We start from the raw sequence: 19,113 nt of genomic DNA, 5'->3' as shown, positions 1-19,113 counted from the left end.
TTTCTTTTAGTTTATTTGTCAACAAAGAAGTGACAGCCATCAACACCACTGACCACAGAGGTACCCATAAATATACCTTGGAGCTAATTAGGGACTGGTCCACATCTTGCAGAGGTGGCTCCAGTGTGGAATTATTTCTAAACCTACACTACCACTTTCCCTTGTCCCCAAACTCAGGTATTCTGAGGCTGCTGGCAGAGGGCTAGAGGTATAAATAGGTATAGTTACAAGGACAAAACATACCCCTTTCCCCATATAAGCACTCCACTTTAATCCAGAGGTTGGATATGTGATTATATAGATAACACCTGGCATTGAAAAAGCTTAAAAATAAGATTGCAGGAAGTCTTAAAATACCTAGTTTTTGAGGGTATCGGGCAGCCAGGATAAAATAGTACAATAGAAAAAGGATAGAATACCCTCTTTGCCCTATAAAGAGCACATGTGGGTGTAATGAGGCAATTCAGGCTGTAGGGCTCTAGGCTGAGACAAGGAATCGATATTCATGTAGTACCTAGTGTTTGCTGGGTCTGTAAGCAGTATTTTAAAAATTAAATCAGGTCATTAAATCTTTACTCTAGGAGATAAGCATTATCCATTTCACAGGCAAGAAAACTGAGGCTCTGAATGGTTATATCATTTGGCCCAGTCACACAACTTGTAAATGGTAGAGCGGGTCAAGTCAGCCTGACTCCAAGCTCTTTCCACAATATCACGAGATTGAGAAACTGCACAGCAGTGGGCAGCCTGGGATTACCCTGTGAATCTGAAACTAAGACCGAGGCACTCAAGTTTCCATCCTTCACAAAGGAGGAGTCAAACCTTGCTGTAGTGGAGCAAATCCTGTCAGCTGGCTCATAGGCTCCATGCTAGCTGCTGCATTCTCCTTTGAGAATGGGCCACCTTTGAACCATTACCAATTGCCCAGGCTATTCCAGCCCTGCGGCCCTTAGTTTAGACAAACAGAAGTCAAAGTGGCATGAGATTCTGATAGGGAAGAAAACATCTTGCATACAGGATATAGAACTCATTTAGGTTGTCAACTAAAGAAAGTGGCTATCTTTAGTAGCTATTTCTCAAAAATGGCTACTCTACTGGTAGTTGAGAAAGAACAGGCAGTTGGACTTATCCTCTGGTTATGATTTAGTCAGGCAAAACCTGACTTAGAGACAATTCTCTGCTAGATTCATTTCTTTCTTCTCTTTGGTTGGATGTCATAGTCAGGTCCTGTAGTCAGGGTCTTTTGGTCCCAAACCACAGGATGCTGCCTTTCTGTGCTCTCCAGCTTATGGCAGCACACAGAGGGCTTGGGGGACCAAGAACCAAGCTTTAGTTTCTCTTCCTTAAGCCTGTACTTCTCAACTCCCCAGAGTGGTCGCTTTACGAAAGCAGGTTCTTTATACACATAATGGGGTGGGCAGTGGGTGAAGGGTGATATTTATGAGTGGAATGACCCACCATGGAACAAGGGACTCAAGGCTAAGGGCACTTAAACATGCCTATTGGTAAGTGCTACAGCTTTTCACATCCTTGCGCTACAGCAGGCTCTCTAGCCTGTTGCCCAGAAGCCCCTCTCATCTCTAAATTCCTAGTTCACTGAAGCAAGGAATACTCTCAGTACAAGAATCCATTTTAAGAATATTTTATTTATCTTTTGAGATTACATATTCATTATTGCTGATCTAATACAATCACTTAGACATAAAGGTTTCCAGGAGCCTCTCAGATATGGCGATCTTTAGAGGTTTTATTTCCTTTCAGTAAGATGACAATGAGAACTAGATGATTTTACATATATATGTATGTATATATAGTTTAGAACTCATCCACATATAATTTGCTGGTGTTGCCTATTATTTCCTGTAATTTTCCTTTATTAAAAAAGCTTAATGCAACAATGCATTTTGATTTCTTTTTTTAAAACCATGACAAAGTTAATTTTGAGAAAACCACAGGAGCAGCAATTTCAGATCTGTTCAGAGAAAAGCCAAGCAGCAAAAAAGCTTTGCAGGAGTATGTGGCCATGGGGAGCCGTGCTCATATGGGAGGGGAGGATGAGGAGGTAGGAGGGCAGAGGGAAGGTAGACCAGATACTCTTTTTTTTAAATAAGAAAAAGAAAACAGTATTTCCATTAAGAAGGCAAAAAACCTTGAAAACCAGCACAAATTCATTGCAGAGAAAATGGTAAGATCCCCACATGCCAGCGCCACATATAAAGAGCTAATTAGTCTTCTTTCCCATGCTTCCAGATACCTAGGATGCATCTAAAGTGAGAGCTCGAGGGAAGAAGATGCATTTGTTCTGATTACACGGGCAGAAAGAATAACGACCAAATTCCAACACCAAGGTAGAACCCAAATACTCAGGCGGCCTGGACCTCCTTTTCCTTAATGGTTATGACACAGAGGTCCCCAGAAAGAAACGAAGAGTGGTCACCTGAAACTCAGAGGCAAATACCTCACCATGGGTAGCAACATGGGCAACCTAACCTAGAAGCCCAGTGTGGCTCTTTTTCATTTGGAATGGGTCTCTTCACATTTTCAAGGCAGAGTATGTTCTGTCAGGATCAGCAAATCGTAAGCTCCACAGGCAGCCAGGCTTTGCTGAGAAACAGCAGGTTATGAATTTGGCTTAAGAACATAATAAGCTAGAGTCCAGATATCTGCCTAATGGAATCTTCTCTGGATATAAGATGAGATACAAATTTCATCTTCTGAATCTTCGTTAAAGGGATCCAATTAATTAATACAAAAGCCAGAACTGGGTGGGCAAAAGGAAGAATTGAATGGCCTAGTGGGATTTTCAGCATTTATGATCTTCTCCATGAAAGAATATAGCCACGCATGTGGCATTTTTCCAGTACTTGCTAAGACATACGGCCTCTGAGGAACTAGATTCTATGGGCTGAGACTGTGTACTATTTAATGAGGCAAACAACCATTTACCTAAGATCCACCTCCCTACTTCCAAAGGGAAGGTCACTTCCAGACTAGCTCTGTAGGTATATGTGAAGACCAGGAGAAGTTGGAGAAGGTAGAAATCGGAGAGCAGAATTAGGGTGGGAAGGTTATGGTGATCGTGGGTGGTCTGGTGTTTCCTTGGGTCACCTTGGTCTTGAGACTTTGAGGCAGACCAGGATAGGGGAAAAATGGAAAAACAAAACTGAGAGTGTTAAATAGGGTTGGCAGGGGGAAAAAGGACTCATTTCATTCAAGATTCCTAGGACCACTCCAGACTTTAACTCTTAGAACCAATCTGGTCCCAATGGAATCCTTAAGACCAACAGGTCAGTCTCTAAAAGGAATCCAACTCTTAGGTGGGACACAAAATTTCAGGCTGCTCACATTACAAATTTTTTGTAATGTTGGAGTTACTCAAGAAACTACCTCTGCAATACAGAATCCCAAGATGGCCAGAACATAAAAAGATATCCCAGCAGAGAAGAAAGACCACAGACCAAATTGCAGAGACATTAGATCTCAGTTTCATATTCAATGGCAATGGCCAAAGGGATGAATGTCTGGCGAGGTTCAAACTAGTCAAACTAGCTTTGATCATCTGGATTCAGTTTACGGTGTCATCTCTGTATAGCTTAGCCAGTTAAGCTGCAAAGCCCTTCCCAGGAGACAAATAAATATATTCTGCTTCTTTAGGGTGTTGAGCTGTGGGTCTGAAAGATCTGTCGCATTTCTGAAGCCCTGCTCTCCCAAATCCCTTGGAAAGTAAGCCTTTCCCTGCTCAGTTTCAGAAGGAGTTTTAGGCAATAGGAGGAAGTTTCAGGAAGCAGTGTTTCACAACAAGCCTCCTTTTCTGAGACAGTGCCAATCTGTAGGGAGCTTCCTGGGAAACTATCCAGTTAAATGACAAGGAAGTAAAATTATGGGCCCCAGTGGGGCTGGCCCTCACTTCCTGAGCAGAGGCTAGTTGGGTTAGAAAGAGGGCAAAACAAATGTCTGATAAACATCAGAGCTGCTGGGGAAATAATAGAGGCACATTCCTCTTGGAACCTGAAATTGTTACAATGGACATAAATATTCAAGGAGAAGAAAGGAGTCCTGGGTAAGGAAGGAGACTCCCAGGAAGCACAGGCACAGCTGAGTTCTTGGTGTAGCTTGCCAAAGCCACAACACTCCTTCCTTCCTTCCATTTTATAAAGAAGGCAGTGATAGTGATGGTCAAGGCTGGGAACCCAGGCCACGTTAATTCAGTGGCTTCCAAAAGGCCTCACCTGGGGAAGGGCCAAAGCTGAGAAAGGCAGCTGCTAAAAATTTATTCCAGAAAACCTCAGAGAAGGAGGAGTCTGGAATCCATGGACTAACTCCTGAGCCTGGACCAGAGAACAATGACCAGTGCTGAGGATTCTGAGTCAATGGGGAATGACTCAAAAGATCCACTGGGAACCCCATTTCTTTCCTTCCTCAGCCTGTCCCCTGCGGCTCTCACAGCCCTCAGGACAACGACCACACTCTGGGCCAAGGCGACATTTATTATTTAGGTTAATAAATAAATAACCTAACATATAGGGTGAGCACGGCAGGCAGCTGATTGGAGAAGCAGCTTGCTGGGTTCTTTCCTGTATAGGAGTGGAGAAAAGACTTGGAGTTCTATTCCTTAAAACTTCTTCTGGCTTGAGTTACAGGAACTTAATACCTGCAGGAAAAAAGAAAGATGAGACTGTGATGTTATCAGCTTGTGGGGGTGCTGGGACATGAAGAGCCTGCCTAAAGGTATAACGGGGAGGCAGGGACTTTTCTGTAGTGTATGGTGAGGGTAGATAAATGTGGTGCTTTTTCACCTCAATGAAGATGGCCAGTTTTTCTCCATACAGGGGTAAACATCATATCAAGAAGATGAAATGGCAAATTCAGGAAAGGGAACACTATTTAATGTCTGGAGAAGGCCTCAAAGAATCCTTTGGGGGTGGTAGTGAGGGGGAGTGGGTTTATTTTCCTGAGTTCATGTAAATATGGTGATGGATGAAAAGACCAATTCCAGTGCAGGAAGCTCATCACTACTCAGGCTTCCCTATTTTATGGGGAGTCTAAGGCACCTGTAGTAATTGGGCTTGAAGGGCCCATTCTTGTTGAGCCCCAGATACTTGGCCTGTTCATCTGTCAGCTCGGTCAGGTGGGCATCAAAGGTGGGCAGGTGTAGGCTGGCCACATACTCATCTGGAACAGATCACAAAAGACCTGGTATAAACATTCTTGCCTCTTGTCTGGCTGTTCTCTCCAGCCTTAAAAAGTTGGAAGACACCTTCTAATTCTTGGAGCTGAATGAAAAATGCTTAACTTTTGCTCACTGGACCTCAATTCTAAGGAATGGTTGCTTGAGCTTAAGCCCAGTGCTTTTCAAAGTCATAACATTTCTTCCTTACAAGCTGTTTCTGCCTTGAACCTTTCCTTCTCCCCAGAAAAGTGAGAAATGAAAGAAGCAATAGGCCTTAGAGTCTAAAAGAAAGGATGGGACAGTGGGTGGACTAAAAAACAGGAAGCTCCAACTTTAGTTCTGCCTTGAACTTTATATTTTCGGTCACTCAGAAAAACTAACACCTAGGGAGCTCCGAAAGGAGTGACTGAGAAGGACACTACACCCTTAGTTCTTATGGGTTTCTATTTACATTCTCTTACCTGAATACATACTGTTTATTCAGAATTTTGAGTCATTTCCTATGTATTTGTTTGGTCTCCCTAACTTCATTATACATTCCGTTATGGACTGTTCTACTTTTTTATATTCTTCCAAAGTGTCTATTAAAGGGATAATATGTCAACTTCTCACAGTTGCTGTGCATCTAATGCTGAAGCAAAACAAAACCAGAAGCTGATTTATTCCCTGATCTTTGGCTTGGGAGTTTATAAACATACGGTATCAGTTCAGGTGCTTGAAGCAGGTTCTTTAAAAATTTAAGACAGTTTAATGTTTCTCCTATACGAAACGGCCACATAACTAAACTCTTAACAGAAGCTATTCAGAGTCTTTCCTTTGGCCTGAAGCAACAGGGTCAGAGTTAGAAGGTGTAGTATGAAAGTCTTCTTGGTCTGAGAAAAGTTTGGTAGGAGCTACTTAGCAGCCTAGAACTGGAGTAAGTCAGATGTCACAAAGTAGGAGATGATTCCTCTTTCTTGGGGGGGAAGAGGTTTTTTTTCCTTTGAGATTTTTTCTTGTGTAATAGATACTTTGGGAAAATCCTTAAAATTCACAGGCAGGTAAACTAAATCACAGCAAAATGTCCTTACTTCATTAGGACAACCTATTTGGAAAATGTGATAAATCAACTGTGGATGAAATCTAAGAATCCTAGCTCCTACTTTACAAGATGAAGATATCTTTTTTCTATCCCTAAGAAATATAATGCCCCCTAACTTCCCTTAGCCTCTGATTCTGAACTACTTGTTAAGGACTGTGATAGAAGAGCTCATGCTTACCCATTTTCTTGGGCAACAGGTAGACATCCTGCTTATAGCGACCCTCAGGAGCATTGTAGAGTTCTATCAAGGCAAGAGCCTAGAAAAGCAGAGAAATGGATGCTGACGTGCCATTCACAGCAATCTACCCCATATCAAGTGAAACCCTGATGCGCTAATGACTCTCTCCAGCCCACTGCTTCCCCACTCTGGAGGCCTTACCTGAGTAGTTGCAGTGATCGAGAGCACAAATGTAGGCACTGTGGAGCAGCTTAGGTTCAGCAGACGGCCCTAGAAAGCAAAGGTTAACACACAAATGGGTTGGTTAGATGAAGTCTCTGGCTTTGAGGAGTGAGGGAAGAACACGACAGCCATTTTCCAAACACTTCCCAACTAACATGCTGGACAAAAAGCAGGTGTTCAATCAGTGGAAATGAACTGATTGACATTTGGGTGAAATGTTAAAAAATTCTGGAAAATCTGATGAAGATAATAAGATAAAAGATCTCTGCGTTTATGTAAAAAGGAATAGAGATAGTCACATGATACTGGGGCTTATGTCAAGGAAGGGTATATTTCCCTTGAATTTTCTACTTTCTACAACAGAATATCTTCCCTCTGTGGCATCGATATTCCTTCGAAAAACTGTCCTAAACAATGATCTGGTCAGATCCAAGGGCAATCTCTCCAGGTTGTGATGGGAGATATTTTTTGACTTAGGAAGCTGTGATGGTTTCTGTGCTTTTTCCTCAACCTGGTTCTCCTGAATTCAAGGGCAGTCATGTATTTCCAGTGGGTGATTCAGAGAGTTAGAATGACTAGAACCTTCCCCCAATGCCATTCTTTCCTACTTTATTTCCTAGGAAGCTTGACCATCTTTTTTGCTCCACCATTGTAGCCAAAAACAACTATGGTGCTAGCTTTTGTCACCAAAATTACTAGATGGGACCTAGAAATAAGTCACCAGACAGTGGGCTGACTTTAAAGCAATTGGTGAATATTTAACAACCTGCCGATCCCCTTCCTGTACACACTCCTGTACATACTTTATAGATGCCCTAAAGTATTTGAGAAGGTGAGATAAGGTGAGAAAAGGTGAAGAGAATAGGAAGAAGACTCAAAAATAAATTTAAAGGCCCCTAAATGAAGACAGTATATGTTTTATACTTTCATATTCAGTTTCTTTAATTAAAAAAAAAGACTGAAAATCAAAACTGAAGGAAAGTATTATTGTCCTCTTTGTAATCTTGGTATCTTTCCCTGAAGAAGAGAAAGTGTTAAGGTAAAAACAGGGGGCATTGTTACAGCTGTCAGAAATCTAGGATAGGAAAGAGAAGCTGTCAAGAAAGGAAAAGTGGCCAAACATTGACATGGGAGTCTAAGTGGCCTGAAAGTCAAGACTAAGGGTGAGCTAGAAGAAGCCAGGAAAGGGAAATATCAGTCACACAACCAATACATAGCTGGGTATCTACTACACGTCTGGCTCAGTTTAGGGGAATGGACACTCAGAAACAGGGAATCTATTAGCAAAGACATGACCTTCTCAGAGTTTGCCTAAGATTATCTTAGTTACAGTCAGGAATATCTACTTTGTGCTTCCTGATTAAACCATCCCACAAATGACATTATCTCTTTATAAGCATCACTCAAAGTGGCAATGGTTCTATCCATTAATTCCTTCCACAGTAATAAGTCATTGTCTGACTCAACCTGTAGAGTGACATAGAGAGACAGGATAATTGGTGAAAAGTGGGGAACCAAAATAGTTTCTTAATTGCTGAATGAAAAGACCTTTCACAATTAGATGTAAAATCCATTGGTAAAGTAGTTAAGCTTATTCTTAAGAGGAGTTGAAAGTATGAGAGAACATGAGGGGGAGGAGACCTGGGTACTGCAGTCTCTCCTGTCAGGGGTGAACTTCTCCAGACTCAGGTCTTACCTCTGCCAGCAACACTATCCTCTTGCCATCAGGCCATATTACATGGTCAACTTGGGATCTCACTCGCTCCCAGGTCAGTTCTGGTGTCCGAAGACTCGCCTGGAACACATACAGCAAGCACGTCATCAGCCATGCCAAGTCCCACTTTCTGGATGGAAAGATGTTGAAGGGAGCCATTTCAAATAGCAAGTTGAAAGAAGCAACCAACATGCCAGATGGAGAATACCTGTCCTGGGTTGGTTAGGACTGTTCCATTTCAGGGAATTTAATCTTAGGCCCAGCCAGGGAGAGATCACTCAGGATGTCATTCCACAACATATACTGTGAGCCCACTCTCTGCTGAGCACAGTAAAAGGTGCTATGGGAAATACAAAAGAAACCAAAGACATGGTTTCTGCCTTCAAAAAGCTCATACTTTAGTTCGGGACACAAAACAATACATATGTGAGGGGATAAAAACCTTTAATACTTATGAAGCAACATGCAAATAAGTGCAAATTAATACAGTGCAAACTGAATACTTGAGTGCTGAAGAGACACAGAAAAAAGGAGGGTCAGAGCTGAGTGAGATTAGTTAGAGAAGAATGAATGTCCTACACATAGCATGCCGGGGCCCAAGGTTCTGCTCTCATGTCCCAACATCCCAGGTTCCACCTTCTCAATGATGGTGGTTCACACTAAAGTTACAGAAGCTTTGTGACCTAAGTGCAAATGTGAGGTAGCCTTTAGAGCAATGCTTAATGGTAGAGTAAAGCTCCCAATGGCTCACCCTCCTTCCATTTCTGTATATTGTATATTCCGAGAACAAGAGAAGAAATGTTAAGTTTATTAACAGCAGTAATCAAATAACAGTCACAGGGTTTAGACTTAAGACAACTTCCTTCTTCCAAGAGGCAATGCCTAAAATAGAAAGGGAGTCTGTACTCTAAGACTACCCATTGGCTCAAGTTGGTAAAATTGAGAAGTTCTGCCAAATAGTAGTTATCAGACAAATAAAGAGAAACACTTCAGTTATACGACAATCATTTACTGGAGTACATACTGTATTCTAGGCATTATAGCAAAGAACACTATTATAGATAAGACTGTGGACTCCTCTACTAGACTGTGAGCTGTTTATTGACAGGGACTGTATCTTCTTTTCTTTACTAATCTAGTGGGAAAGAAAGACATATAATTATATTCAGTATATTCAGGACTTTATTAATGGTCTGGACCATTTCTTTATTAGGTAGATAGGAAATATAAAATTTCTTCAGATGTCAAGTTTCATAAATTAGTTCAACCTTTCTAGAGGGCAACTTGGCAGTAGCTAACAAAATTTTATATGTACCTAATCTTTGACCAATCAAATTCACTTTTAGGGCTCTATCCTATAGAAATACTTGTTCAAGTTCAGAAGTGTAAGTGCCCACAAATGTTTAACCCAACATTATTTGTAATAGCAAAAAATGTAAATCAACATGGGAATGGCTAAGTAAATCAGGATAATTCCATACAATGGAATATAATGTAATTCTCAAAAAAAAAAAAAAAGAAATTAGTAGATCTGTATTTGTTAACATGAAAACCATACATTATTAAGTGAAAAAATCAAGTTGCAGAAATAATATGCTGTAACCTCAATTTTGTAAATTTTTTGCTTCTTACTTTATACATATTTATATTGCTTGAATTTTATTTATTTATTTATTTAAAATTATTTATTTATTTTTGGCTGTGTTGGGTCTTCGTTACTGTGCGTGGGCTTTCTCTAGTTGTGGCAAGTGGGGGCCACTCTTCATCGCGGTGCGCGGGCCTCTCACTGTCGTGGCCTCTCTTGTTGCGGAGCACAAGCTCCAGATGCGCAGGCTCAGTAGTTGTGGCTCACGGGCCTAGTTGCTCCGCGGCATGTGGGATCTTCCCAGACCAGGGCTCGAACCTGTGTCCCCTGCACTGGCAGGCAGATTCTCAATGACTGAGCCACCAGGGAAGCCCAATATTGCTTGAATGTTAAATTGAGGAAGTACTACGTTAAAATTAGGATTTTAAAAAGAAATTTTATAAATAAACACTATAAATAGAGTTAAAAAGAATTTAAGCAAATAGGCCATTTTGGGACATTAAGGATATACAGAGTAAATCCCTCAGCCTTTAGAAATATCACCATGGGGGACAATAACCTTGTAGAGCCAAGAGATACTCCTTGGTAACACTAGCAATTTTATTGAGATAATGGGACTTTAAAGTATTTCAAGTTCTTAGTGTTTCATACTCCTAATCTTCCATTGGACAAGCAATCTTGATGACTGGAAGTAAAGAGCTGACAATGACAACAAGAGTCTCTTGTCTTAGGAAGTATTCCCTGGGAAAAAAGATGTGGTGGAACCAAGGAAAGGGAGCTTCTTAGGAACATCATAAAAATGATCAGTGCTTAGTAGAGGCAATTTACTAGAGCACTGGAATGGCTATGATGCAAGCAAAAGACCTGAGGGTTTAAAATGGGGTTTGAAGAGCAACTTGGTTAAGTTATCCCCAGCACTGCCCATGCAGTTCCAATAAACTATTAAAATCTATTTGGCATTTACACTCCTTGAGAGAAGGGTTTCTTATGGCTAGCACAGTTTTACAAGAATTTCTCTTAAAGACATCCAATGTCTCTTCTGTGCATTTACAATCACTAAGCAATCTACCAGGAAAAAGGTCCCCTATGCCCACTCCCTTCCCAAACTAGGTGTATGTCCCACTGTAAAGCCAAGAACAGTTGTCGTCTAGTCCTGCGAAGCATGGAGTCAGTAGCAAGTCTCAGGCTGTAATTCATTGGCTGGCAAAAACTTTTTTTTTAATTTATTTACTTTATTTATTTATTGTTTTTGGCTGTGTTGGGTCTTCGTTGCTGCACGCGGGCTTCCTCTAGTTGTGGCAAGTGGGGGCTACTCTTCGTTGCGGTGCGTGGGCTTCTCACTGCAGTGGCTTCTCTTGCTGCAGAGCACGGGCTCTAGGCGCGCAGGCTCAGTAGTTGTGGCGCAGGGGCTTAGCTGCTCCGTGGCGTGTGGGATCTTCCCGGACCAGGGCTCGAACCCATGTTCCCTGCAGTGGCAGGCGGATTCCTAACCACTGCGCCACCAGGGTAGCCCAGGCTGGCAAAAACTTTTAAAGCATGCGCACATAATGGTTTAACCACCTGAACTGTGAAGCTTATAATCACACAGGCTGTCTATGTGTTATATACGGGTAAGCAGGTTTCTTTTCAAGAGAAAGGAAGTATGTGACAGAAAGACTTGGACAAAAGGCAGCTAAGAGCACATCCCTATCACAGGCCCCCTAAGTATTCATGGTATTATTTTTCAGAAAAAAATACAGCTTTCTAAATGACCAACTCTTTCCATGAGCAATTGCTTCCTAAAAATGCAGCAGTCAACATCTCAAGGTTAGGTAAACTGTAAATTCCTCCACCAGAAAAGATCCTTACATTTTTGATCACTAAAAACTCTGGATAAAAATTTACCAAATCATTTTCCTTCCCAGTTTTGCTGAGTTAACTTATAGTGATTCCTCTCTTTTTATCACACTCTGCATCCAATCCATGTAGCAAAGCCCATTGGTCCTACCTTCACAATATATCACTTCTTATCACCTCCATTGTTTATCCATCTAATCCAAGCTACCTCCTTCTATTGCTGGAAATACTGAAAGAGTTTGCTATCGTCCCTATCACCACTCAAGCTCCAGAAGTGTTTTCTTCATACAACAGCCAAGGTAATTTTTTAAAACATATGTCAGATTTCATCAGTCACCCACACAAAGCCTTCCAATGGCTTCACTTGTACGCAGAATAAAATCTAAAGTCCGTACCATGGCCTACAAAGCTCAACATAACCCACTACCTCCTTGCTGTCTCTTATCCTCATCCCCTTGCCCATTCTGTTCCTGCCACAATGGCACCTTTTCTGTTCCTCAAACACATCAAGCATGTTTCTACCTCATGGTCTTTACTCACCATTCTCTGAATAGAATGGTCATTCAAGTTTTTGTTCAAATGTTATCTCCTCAAAGACACCTTCTTTGATCACCCTAATTAAATAGCAACCTCAATGTCCTTATCTTTCTGTTTTACTTCAGTATTAGGCACTAACTGAAAATAACTGTCTGTTTTCTTTTTGGCTGTGTTGGGTCTTCGTTGCTGCGTGCGGGCTTTCTCTAGTTGCAGCGAGCGGGGGCTACTCTTCATTGCGATGTGTGGGCTTCTCACTGTGGTGGCTTCTCTTGTTGCAGGGCACGGGCTCTAGGCGTGCGGGCTTCAGCAGTTGTGGCGCATGGGCTCAGTAGTTGTGGCTTGCGGGCTCTAGAGTGCAGGCTCAGTAGTTGTGGCGCACGGGCTTAGTTGCTCCGCAGCATGTGGGATCCTCCCGGACCAGGGCTCGAACCCATGTCCCCTGCATTGGCAGGCGGATTCTTAACCACTGTGTCACCAGGGAAGTCCATAACTGTCTATTTAGTAATTGTTTCCCACACTAGAATATAAGCTCCAGGAAAGCAGGCATATTGTTCACTGTTATTTCTTCAGCCAATTAGTACTTAGCACAGAGCAGAGCAAGTACTCAACACAAATTTGCTAAGTAGTGAATGAACATTCTGGAATCAGTTTAGTTGAGTTTGCTATTTCCTTAAATTTCACTTTGCATGCCCTGTGACACTACCATTGAAAGTTGCATAATTAACCTTTTCCAAAGTCATTCTGAACATCTCCCTTTCTGGACCGCTTAGTCATATACTTTCTGCTAAGAAGAGCACAAAGAGAGTTGAAAGATGGCTCTTGGCTAGTGTCAGTGGCAGATACTGGGGCTACCTAGCAATACCTGCAAAAGTAGGTCTAGTCTCAATGCAGCAGCCAGGGTGATACTTTTAAAATAAAAAATCATCCTTTTAAAACAGAAGGCATAAATCCTACAGTGGCTCCATATTCCTCTCAGAACACAATCAGGAGTTCTTACAATGGCCTCTGAGGTCTTATAAGATGTGGCTCATTACCTCTCTGACCTCATTTTCCACTCTTCCCTGCCCCATGCTCTTCTGCTCTCGTCATACTGGCCTCACTGTTGATCCTCAAACAGCTAGGCAACTCGCGCATTAGGGCATTTGCTCTGGCTGTTCCCTCATCTTGAAATGTCCTTCACCTAAAAGTCAACATGGCTAATTCCCTCAGATATGCTCAACCATCACCTTCTTAATGAGGCTTATACCTTGATCCCTCTATCTAAAATTACAACCCAGCACTCTTGATTTCCCCTTACCATGCTCTGCTTTTTCTTTTTTCTACGGTGCTTTCACCTTCTAACATACTATAAATTTTACTTATTATGTTTATTGTCCTTCTTCTCACTAAAATATAAGTTCCACGAGGGCAGGAATCTTTGCCTGTTTTGTGCACTGATCCCAAGCATATAGAACAGCACCTGGCATATAGCAATCACACAATAACTATTTATGATTGAAGGTAAAGAGTCTCTTGGCCTTTATCCTGAGAGATTGATTATATCTGGACTGCCTTTGGAGAAGAGATTACCACCACAATTTGAAGGTAATCTAAAAAGCATAAGGAGATCATAGTATAACATACAGAAAAACAGGGAATTCCCTGGTAGTCCAGTGTTAGGACTCGGTGCTTTCACTGCCTGAGCCTGAGCCCAGGTTCAATCCCTGGTCAGGTCAGGGAACTAAGATCCTGCAAACTGTGAAGCACGGCCAAAAAAAAAAACACAGAAAAACTGGACTAGAAGTCAAAAAACCTGAATTTTGTGCTTCAGTTTCATTTTTGAATCAACGGCTATGACTGAACAATGTACTTAAGCTTTTATTTTCCCAACTGAAAATCAGGAATAAGAATGCTGCCTCGTGGGGTGGTCAAGAGGATGAAATGAGATAAAGTAAAAATATAAAAATTACATGACTGCATTTGAAATTATCTTTATTTTAGAGCTTCTTGAGGGTTTAGAAGGGAAATTCCTTCCCTGTTCGCTTACTCAGAAGATTTCACTTCAGGGCTCAGAGCATGACCACTTCCCTTTAAGCTTTTTCCATCTGGGGGCTCTACAAGCAGATCAATCCAGAAAAGGACAATCATAGGCTAGATAGTTTTAGAAATATTAATACCTTTGACCATTTAGTAAACGGGCAGTATGGCACAAAAGTGAAACTTAACCAAAAAAACAAACCAAACAAAAAAAAAACAACAAAACACCCCCCAAAACAACAACAAAAAATCCCTCAAAAACACAAACTAAATAAATTACTCATTATAAGCAAAATATCATGGTAAGACAGAGTAATGGTAGAAACAGGCTTTGGTAGGTTGTTTTTCCAGCTATTTTTAATAACAGAAGAATAGAGCACAGAGTTAAAAAGAGAAACCATTTAAAATAGATATCCAACAGGCTCTCAGTATATCAACTGATCCTTACCTGGCAATGCTGAAGCTCAATCAGAGCAGCCCTCAGTGGAGATGAAAGCATGCTTTGCTTGAGCCATTTACCCAGAGAGAAATATAGTTGTGTCAGAAAAATGCCATAAAAACTTAAAACCAGAGTGAAAGTCACACTGAGAGATACTTTGGTAAGTCTGAAAATAAATAAATAACACTTCTATTAACTATTACTTGGGCACCTTAATAGGATCAAGTGTTCTGTTGGATCAGAAAATTTTAGGTGACTATAATAAAACTAGAGAACCAAAGCTATAGGTTTTCCAGGTTTGAGGAACACATGCTACTGAATTGATTGTGACATCTATAGATCCAATACTACAGTTTGGAAAATACATTAAGGGGAGACCTAGCCCCATAAAAGAGGGAGAGAAAAGGGAAACCACCATATTTGACAGACACAGTCAGTCTTAAGCAGTGTTCTCAACCCAGCCCATAGATTTCCCTCCCTTGACTTGTTTCCTTGGACCAACCTACTAATCTCACCTTTATGGCAAAATCAAATCTCTCCAAAATACTGACTAGCATACTGACTCACATTTATTGTATCCTTTTTGTAGTTTTGAGTTTACCCAGCTCTTAATCCTAATCATAAAGATAAAATGGCTTACAGTACAGGTAGGTATCAAGCTTAGGTGGAAAAAAAACCAATCATTTGAAATGATTAAGTTGAGATAAAGAAGCTTTGTAGAATCCATATGCACGAGCCATAAGGCTCGTGAGTGAACAGACTGTGAACAGCTCTACCAGTACAGTCATGCTTAGGATGGCTGGTGACCCTGCTCGTTCTTCTTCTAGTTTATGTTTCTTGGGAAGGAGAGAGAGAAAAAAAAAACAAAACCCAATGATGAGTCACTTGAACTTACCACATCAATCTCCGTGTTGGAATGTCCCATGTTACAAACGATGCAGCTATTCTTCATACGGTCTAAGTGCTCTCTGGTTACCACATTCTTGTTACCTTAAAAACAGAAGAGATAGCCACATGAAAAGGAATGAAGTTGGACCTCTTCCTCACACCATATGTAAACTTAACTTAAAATGGATCAGAGACCTAAATATAAGAGCTAAAACTATAAAACTCTTAGCAAAGTATAGGAATAAATCTTTGTGACCTGGGTTAGGCAATGGTTTCTTAGATAACACCTAAAGCACAAGCAACCAAAGAAAAAATAAAGTAAACTGGACTACACTGAAATTAAAAACTTTTGTGCTGCAAATGATACCACTAAGAAAGTGAACAGACAACCTACACAATGGGACAAAATATTTGCAAATCATAAATCTGATAAAAACTCTTACAACTCAATAATAAAATTTATAAAGAACTCTTACAAATCAATAATAAAAAGACAGCTCATTTTAAAAATGAGTAAAGGATCTGAATAGACATTCTTAAAAGAAGATGTACAAAAGATGTGCCAACACACTTATGAAAAGATGCTCAACATCATTAGGGAAAGGCAAATCAAAACCACAGTGACACACTACTTCACACATACTAGGATAGCTATAATCCAAAAATCAGACAATAACAAGTGTTGATAAGGATGTGGAGAAACTTCAACTCTCATGCATTGTTGACAGGATTGTAAAATAATGTAGTTACTTCGGAAAAGTTTGGCATTTTCTCAAAATGTTAAAAGTAGTTACCATATGATCCAGCAATTCCACCTGTAGGTATATACCCAAGAGAACTGAAGACATGTTCACAGAAAAACTTGTACACAATGTTCATAGCAGCATTATTCATAATAGCCAAAAAGTAAAAACAACCCAAGTGTCCATCAACTGATGAATGGATATCACTGAAATGTGATATAACCTTAAAATGGAATATTATTCAGCAATCAAAAGGAATGAAATACTGATACACACTACAACATACATGAACCCTGAAAATATTATGCTAGGTAAAACAAAGCCAGTCACAAAAGACCACATATTGTATGATTCTGTTTATATGAAATATCTAGAATAGGCAAATCCATAGAGACAGAGAATTTAATGGTAGCCTAGGGCTGCGGAAAGGCGAAGGGTAGAAAGAAGAGTGACTGCTAATGGTATAAGATTTCTTTTTGGGGTGATGAAAATGTTCTGGAATTAGATAATGGGATGTTGTACAACTTTAGTAAAAATCACTGAACTGTATGCTTTATTTTTTATTTTTTAAATATTTTTTTTGATGTGGACCATTTTTAAAGTCTTTATTGAATTTGTTACAATATTGCTTCCGTTTTATGTTTTTGTTTTTTGGCCCCAAGGCATGTGGGATCTTAGCTTCCCCGACCAGGGATTGAACCCGCCCCCACCCCTGCATTGGAAGGTGAAGTGTTAACCACTGGACCACCAGGGAAGTCCCTGAACTGTATACTTTTTTATTTTTATTTTTTTGAATTTTTGAATTTTATTTTATTTATTTTTTTATACAGCAGGTTCTTATTAGTTATCTAGTTTATATATATTAGTGTATATATGTCAATCCCAATCTCCCAATTCATTACACCACCACCATCCCCCCACCCCCCGCCACTTTCCCCCCTTGGTGTCCAGACATTTGTTCTCTACATCTGTGTCTCTGTTTCTGCCTTGCAAACCGGTTCATCTGTACCATTTTTTTAGGTTCCACATATATGCATTAATATACGGTATTTGTTTTTCTTTTTCTGACTTACTTCACTCTATATGACAGTCTCTAGATCTATCCACATCTCTACAAAAGACCCAGTTTCGTTCCTTTTTATTACTGAGTAATATTCCATTGTATATATGTACCACATCTTCTTTATCCATTCATCTGTCGATGGGCATTTAGGTTGCTTCCATGACCTGACTATTGCAAACAGTGCTGCAATGAACATTGGAGTGCATGTGTCTTTTTTGATTTTGTTTGTTTGTTTGTTTATACTGCAGGTTCTTCTTAGTCATCAATTTTTTACATATCAGTGTATACATGTCAATCCCAATCGCCCAATTCAGCACACCACCATCCCCACCCCACCGCGGTTTTCCCCCCTTGGTGTCCATACGTTTGTTCTCTACATCTGTGTCTCAATTTCTGCCCTGCAAACCGGTTCATCTGTACCATTTTTCTAGGTTCCACATACATGCGTTAATATACGATATTTGTTTTTCTCTTTCTGACTTACTTCACTCTGTATGACAGTCTCTAGATCCATCCACATCTCAACAAATGACTCAATTTCATTCCTTTTTATGGCTGAGTAATATTCCATTGTATATATGTACCACATCTTCTTTATCCACTCGTCTGTCGATGGGCATTTAGGTTGCTTCCATGACCTGGCTATTGTAAATAGTGCTGCAATGAACATTGGGGTGCATGTGTCTTTTTGAATTATAGTTTTCTCTGGGTATATGCCCAGTAGTGGGATTGCTGGGTCATATGGTAATTCTATTTTTAGTTTTTTAAGGAACCTCCATACTGTTCTCCATAGTGGCTGTATCAATTTACATTCCCACCAACAGTGCAAGAGGGTTCCCTTTTCTCCACACGCTCTCCAGCATTTGTTGTTTGTATATTTTCTGATGATGCCCATTCTAACTGGTGTGAGGTGATACCTCACTGTAGTTTTGATGTGCATTTCTCTAATAATTAGTGATGTTGAGCAGCTTTTCATGTGCTTCTTGGCCATCTGTATGTCTTCTTTGGAGAAATGTCTATTTAGGTCTTCTGCCCATTTTTTGATTGGGTTGTTTGTTTTTTTAATATTGAGCTGCATGGGCTGTTTATATATTTTGAAGATTAATCCTTTGTCTGTTGATTCATTTGCAAATATCTTCTCCCATTCTGAGGGTTGTCTTTTTGTCTTGTTTGTAGTTTCCTTTGCTTTGCAAAAGCCTTTAAGTTTCATTAGGTCCCATTTGTTTATTTTTGATTTTATTTCCATTACTCTAGGAGGTGGATCAAAAAAGATCTTGTGATTTCTGTCAGAGTGTTCTTCCTGTGTTTTCCTCTAAGAGTTTTATAGTGTCTGGCCTTACATTTAGGTCTCTGATCCATTTTGAGTTTATTTTTGTGTACGGTGTTGGGAGTGTTCTAACTTCATTCTTTTACATGTAGCTGTCCAGTTTTCCCAGCACCACTTATTAAAGAGACTCTCTTTTCTCCATTGTATATCTTTGCCTCCTTTGTCACAGATTAGTTGACCATAGGTGCGTGGGTTTATCTCTGGGCTTTCTATCCTGTTTCATTGATCTATATTTCTGTTTTTGTGCCAGTACCATATTGTCTTGATTACTGTAGCTTTGTAGTATAGTCTGAAGCCAGGAAGTCTGATTCCTC

The 19,113-nt window shown here is 40.3% G+C and overlaps 1 protein-coding gene across 7 annotated transcripts in view; it reads right to left on the bottom strand.

Annotated features, from left to right (window-relative positions):
- Nucleotides 1-1,626: 1,626 nt before the first annotated feature.
- Nucleotides 1,627-19,113, bottom strand: part of AHCYL2 (adenosylhomocysteinase like 2) — a 174,552-nt gene continuing 157,065 nt past the window's right edge. For 6 of the 7 annotated variants that reach the window (XM_068549428.1, XM_068549427.1, XM_068549429.1 and 3 more), the window contains exons 12-17: nt 15,674-15,768; nt 8,348-8,446; nt 6,631-6,699; nt 6,430-6,508; nt 5,052-5,172; nt 1,627-4,651 (exon numbers count right to left, since the gene is read on the bottom strand). In XM_068549428.1, the coding sequence (XP_068405529.1) occupies nt 4,645-4,651; nt 5,052-5,172; nt 6,430-6,508; nt 6,631-6,699; nt 8,348-8,446; nt 15,674-15,768 (470 nt within the window). In that variant the 3' untranslated portion in view covers nt 1,627-4,644. Of the gene's footprint in view, nt 4,652-5,026; nt 5,173-6,429; nt 6,509-6,630; nt 6,700-8,347; nt 8,447-15,673; nt 15,769-19,113 lie in introns of those variants that run through there. The other variant, XM_068549426.1, reaches the window with a different exon arrangement.

The sequence above is a fragment of the Eschrichtius robustus genome, chromosome 8 (assembly GCF_028021215.1).
Source record: "Eschrichtius robustus isolate mEscRob2 chromosome 8, mEscRob2.pri, whole genome shotgun sequence".
NCBI lineage: Eukaryota > Metazoa > Chordata > Mammalia > Artiodactyla > Eschrichtiidae > Eschrichtius > Eschrichtius robustus.
The sequence above is the reverse complement of the archived record's forward strand: the minus strand, read 5'-3'. Positions and strand labels throughout refer to the sequence as shown.